The sequence below is a fragment of the Schistocerca serialis genome, chromosome 4 (assembly GCF_023864345.2).
Source record: "Schistocerca serialis cubense isolate TAMUIC-IGC-003099 chromosome 4, iqSchSeri2.2, whole genome shotgun sequence".
Lineage (NCBI taxonomy): Eukaryota > Metazoa > Arthropoda > Insecta > Orthoptera > Acrididae > Schistocerca > Schistocerca serialis.
Window position 1 is genome coordinate 845,665,727 of NC_064641.1, and position 6,000 is coordinate 845,671,726.

General features: G+C 37.5%; 1 protein-coding gene across 3 annotated transcripts in view; it reads left to right on the forward strand.

The window, feature by feature from the left end:
* Positions 1-1,499, forward strand: part of LOC126473471 (mismatch repair endonuclease PMS2) — a 143,344-nt gene extending 141,845 nt beyond the window's left edge. For all 3 annotated transcript variants that reach the window (XM_050100544.1, XM_050100545.1, XM_050100546.1), the window contains one exon: positions 1,017-1,499. In XM_050100544.1, the coding sequence (XP_049956501.1) occupies positions 1,017-1,118 (102 nt within the window). In that variant the 3' untranslated portion in view covers positions 1,119-1,499. The remainder of the gene's footprint in view (positions 1-1,016) is intronic.
* Positions 1,500-6,000: the final 4,501 nt, after the last annotated feature.

Sequence of the window (6,000 nt, forward strand, 5' to 3'; positions counted from 1 at the left end):
AAATAGAATCTAAAATCTGCTACTGTGGGCATTTCCAGAAACCCACCAGAAGTTACTGAAAAAATGAAATTTTCCAAATTGGATAATTAGCAAATTAACAAGTTCTTCTAGCAATAATAGGCACTTTTCAAATGAGAAAAATGTGAGTTAGAAAACTATTGTAATGAATGTTGGAAATAACCATTATTTATGATTCACACATTCTGGAATACAAGACTTTTGATTATGAATTATTTTTAAAATAGGAAGATTTTGTAAAAAATAAAATGCTTATGGAAAAGAGCAAAATGAGGCCTTTTAAGCAAGCTATATCTGTTGACAAGCAAACATCTATTAGCTCACTGCAAATTTCATCTCCGTGTATTCTTGAAGAATTTCAAATTATGACTATTTCTTTATGAAAATTATTTCTAGGTAAAGCAACCATAATATTATTGTTTGTTATTGAGGACCATATTGTTAATAATCAAATGTGATAAAATAAGGTCTGATCAAGAAATTAACTATTTTATCTAACAGTCTCTTATGCAGTCTCCACAAAGTAAGATATTACACACACACACACACACACACACACACACACACACACATCGATGTCAGGAGTGGCAGAAGAACAAGTAGGATGGTTATATCTAGCTCTGTTACATCTTGTGGGCCTAAAATATTTGCTGGAAATGTGTGGAATGAAAATAGAGTGCTGGAATGAGATAAGAGTATTTCTGAGTTCCTACAATCAATGTAAAGATTAGTGAATAATTTTGCCAAATATGTAAAAATTTTGTTTATCGTAACTAAAGTATTTTTCATAGGCCATAATATTTTTGAATACCTTTTCTTCACAGAACTTGTACATCATGATTCCTCTGTAGTGCCTTGAAGCAAGGATGAAGTCTTCAGAAAAAAATCTTGTCTCCCACCATGTTACTGCATTAGTAGAACTCTGTATGTCAGTAGAACAAAGACATTGAATTTAATTATCACCTGTCTTTCAAAAATATTTTTCTCCCTTGTTACAGAACTGCCCACATGGACGTCCAACTATGCGGCACTTGGTAAATTTCAGCATTTTCTTCAAAAATGAACTACCAGATTCAGGAATAAAAGTAATTAGCAAATAATTTTAGTGCTGTTATGCTGATTATGTTATAAAATGTACAAACAACACAAATTATGTAAAAAAAATTACAGAAACTCTTTTGTAGAAACCATTTACATATTTTTATAACAGTTTTGTTGTTGGTGTTTATGATACTTGTAGATAAGAACATTTATTAGATAGGCAACTGAGGACCAGTTAGGACTATTGTGCCTTAAAAGATTTTCTTTTAATTAGTAGGCCTATGCTTTTACATTCACGGTTTAGTTTGAATGTGTACATATTTATACAAAATACCATAACTAAGCTGTGTGGTATTTTATGTTGTATATGTTTTGTTTTTACTCTTTTGTATAATGAAATGTACATGTGATTGTAAAATAAATATTGTTCTGTTTCCCTATGCAGTTTCCTCAACTTCTTATTTGTGCTAGAGGAAATATTACAGAGGAGCTCATTCAGCATAAGAATTCTAGTGAAACTTCTTTGTAACACGATACTTCATACTAGAACTCTGCCTTTTACAACTTTGAAGCTAAAAAAAAGTAAGCTAAGGAATAAATCATTAAGAAAAAAAGCCAATTATGATTTTCATCACTTGCTCATTAGTCAAACAGTTGCAGCATGGATTATGGTTTTGTTCCTCTGTTTATAATTTAGATTGGGTGAAGCTCAAGTTGAACTACCAATCATTCTGTTTATTATTATTATTATTATTATTATTATTATTGGTCTTTAACACACTGACTGGCACATGCACAGTGATTGATGTTTCACTGCCAGGCTATGCTAAGGCATCAGCGGTGAAGCTCTACTTTGGATGGAGACAGGCACATGGTTCAGGTGTAATGCTCTGCTGTGGCCAGCAGTGGCCTCATGGCAGTCAAGATGTTAATCGATGGGAAGCTGTGGAATTTGCTGTTTTGTTTCATAAGTCTGGTAAATAACAATACTTACATTAACACTCATGTGTAGGATGACTTTGCTAACTTGAGACAGGAAATATCTCAAAAAACATGCAATGGATTAAAAAAATGGAAAAATATCTGTTCAGTATTTTTTTAAATGCTATCTGGCGATACAAATGTTTTCCCCAAACCCCATGACCCACCCCGAGGTTGTGCTGTGTGGGGCAACTTTGAAATTTTAAATAGGAACATCCCAATTTTAATGAAGATTTGGATTGCATGGGAAAAAAATATGTAAATCTTGTTTCAAATCAGTATTATCTCTCAAAAGCATTGGATCAAAAAAAGAAAACGATACATGCTCAGCAATTGTGGAAAAACTTGTTCGAGCTGTGTTCTCTTGCCTCTCACCAATGGGTGTCTAGTTTGTAAGAATTATTTCACAGTAAATGCTCAAAAATGTTGCTGCCTACTTTGATGCACTTATTTATTCACACATGGAATAATTCCTTGATGCACTTATTTATTCACACATGAAATAATTCCATGCAACCAATAAGTGTCTCCAGTATAATCTGGTGATACACTGAATCACATTGGACCACCTATTCCGATTCACGAATGATGATACATGTGATCTAATACGTCCCGTGCTGCTGCAGAATAATGTGTGAGACAAACATAATAGTGAAACCACAATATTTGTCTCAAGTACAAGGATATGTTTGATATTTATAACCATTCAAGGTGCCATCAACAAAGAATCGATCAGTGAGTTTGTCACAAGTCATTCTACACCAAGCATTCACATTCCAAGGATGCTGATGTTCAGTGTGCCATAACCAATGTGGGTTTTCCACATTCTTATAATGTGTGTTGTGTTGATTAACCATGGCGTGGTTTGTGAAGGTTGACTCACTGGAGAAGACTACCTGAGGCAAGAAATTGCAGTCACTTTGGACTCACTGAAGCAACCACTAGCAAACTGTTACTCAGCTCTGGAAATCATTGCTATGTAGTTCCTGACTGAGGGGAATATGAAACGGATGATATTTTCAACTTTCAAAATTCAGCAACTGTAGTCTGCCTATTCATGATATAATTGCCAAGTGCTAATGTGGGGTTTATGATTCACTGCAGCTAATATTGCAGTTTCATTATTCTTCCAGCAAATGTTCTTTGATGGTGCCTTTCTCGTGAATGTAAGTGGAGACCTATCAAATAACCCATCCAAAAAAAGTGCATGATTGTACCATTTGGAAAACATGAAGCATAATGAATTACAGCATTCCTGCCACTGTCTCCATAAATGTAAACAATTTCAATTTCCTCTTCTATTGCCCTGCATTCTAACTAATAATGCAGCCTGGTTAAGATGGAACGTATTTAAGAAATGAAGGGCAAGGTGCGTGCAATGAGATTGAGTCAGATATTGAATGAATGAATGTTTCAAAACAGCTACATGGAGAAAACTGCTAAACACGTTAGTTATTTGCCACACAGCTCTGTTTTTATATTTATATTAATAAATGTTTTCCATATGTTCTTGTATTTTTTGTTATTTGTTTTTTCTTTTAGTTTTTGGCCTACTGTGGCAAAATAGTCATTGAAGAGATTTATGATTTTATTCTGTTCAGTTATAGCTTCTTTGCTGATCATGGACTGTATTTTGCTGTGTTCCTGTGAGTTGGAGGGTTTGCAATTTGTATTTATAATAGACCAACAAGCCTTGCTTTTATTACCAGCACTATTTATGTACTTTCTTGCTTCTAGACTTTGGCTGCTTGCAGTACTTTAGCATACATTCTTTTATATTTTCGGTAATACTCTTTAATGTTTTCATCAATGCTAGTTTTATATATTCTGTGCATCATTTTTAACTTGTTACTAGAGACCAAAATGCCTTTTGTTATCCATTTTTTTGTTTTTATTTGTGGTTTTGTCATTAGTTTTTATTACTGGATGTGTAATATTGAGATGGTAGGAAAGTGTGTCGATAAAATAAGTCACTTTATGATCCACTGATGGAGAGTCTTTTTCCAGTATTTCCCATTCTTCTTTTTGAAGTTTTATCCTAAGGGGCTGTTAAGTTTTGTTCATTTAAGCTTCTTTTCTTGCATATTTTTTGTGTCTTTTCATTTGTGGTGATATGATGTATTCTTTCCCATCAAATTCAATTCTACAATGAAAATGATATGTTCCTATTTACGATTTCAAACTTTCTCTTGCTGGATAGCACTTTTAAAAATAATGTACATGTATTAAATGGAAAATTAAGGATGGAATGTAACAATATTATGAAAGGGTAGTTGCTACTCACCATAAAGAGGAGATGCTGAGTCACAGATAGACACCTTAAAAAAGACTGCCACAAAATAAGCTTTCAGCCAACAAAGCCTTTGTCAAACACACACACACACACACACACACACACACACACACACACACACACGACCACAGTCTCTGGCAGCTGAAGCCAGACTATGAGCAGCAGCAGCAGTGCATGATGGGAGGGGCAACTTGGTGGAAGTAAGGAGGAGGCTGACTATGGAGGAGGAGGGATATAGCAGGGTAAGGGTGGGGCTGGGGGATGCTGAAGTGCTACTGTGGAGTGTGCAGGGATGAGATGGAGAGAGGGTAGGGCAGCTCGGTGCAGTAAGGAGGTTTTATGGAGGGCGGGAAAGACGGGGGTGGGGGTAGTGGAGAAGGATATAAGTAAAAAGACTGGATGCATTGGTGGAATAGAGGGATGTGTAGTGCTGGTATGGAAACAGGGAATGGGCTAGATGGGTGAGGACAATGACTAATGGAAGTTGAGACCAGGAAGGTTATGGGAACATAAGATATATTACAGGGAGAGTTCCCACCTGCGAAGTTCAGAAAAGCTGGTGTTGGTGGGAACGATCCGTATGGCACAGGCTGTAAAGCAGTCATTAAAATGAAGAGCATTGTGTTGGGTGGCGTGCTCAGCAACAGGGTGGCCCATTGGCCATTCATGCGGACAGACAGCTTATTGGTTGTCAGTCTCTCCTCAACTCGTTACACCCATCCTACAGCCTCTCCCTGGAGTCCAACTCTCTCCTCATCCCTACCACTCTCTGCACACCTTCCTTCTATAAGCTTTCTAAATACCATAAACCAAACAACTGGTGACTATGCCTCTCTTTACTTGAACATCCCTAATGCCCATGGCCTTACTAGTATTGAACACTACCTTACCCAACAGTCCATGGATTCCAAACCAACAACCTCCTTCCTAGTCAACAGGACCAACTATATCCTCACCCACAATTACTTCTCCTTTGAAGGTATTACCTACAAACAAATCTGGGGTATGGCTATGGGCACCCGCATGGCAGCATCCTATGCCAACCTATTGATGGGCTATCTAGAAGAATCCATCCTAAACACCCAGAATCTTAAACCCCTCACCTGGTTCAGATTCATTGATAGCATCTTTGTAAACTGGATTGAGGGTCAGTACACCCTACCCACATTCTGCCGGCACTTCAACACCTTCTCCCCCATTTGCTTCACCTGGTTCTATTCAGCCCAACAAGCCACCTTCCTAGATGCTGACTTCACCTCAGAAATGGCTACATCACTACCTCTGTCCATATCAAACCTACCAACCTCCAGCAATACCTCCACTTCTGACACCTGCCACCCATTGCATACCAAAAAGTCTCTTCCATATAACCTAGCCACCCATGGCTGTCACATCTGCAGTGGTAAGTGGTCCCTCTTGAAATGTACCAAGGATCTCAATGAGACCTTTACAAAAACAAATGTCCTGTGCCTTATCTTTCCAATCAGACACCACCTCCCAAAGTGCCACCATTTGGCCACAGAGGGGCATTCCCCTTGTAACTCAGTACTACACAGGACTGGAGCAACTGAATTACATTCTCTGCCAGGATTTCAACTACCTCTCATCATGTCCTGAAATGAGAAATGTCCTGCCCACTGTCCTTCCCACCCCTGTCCTCCACAGTG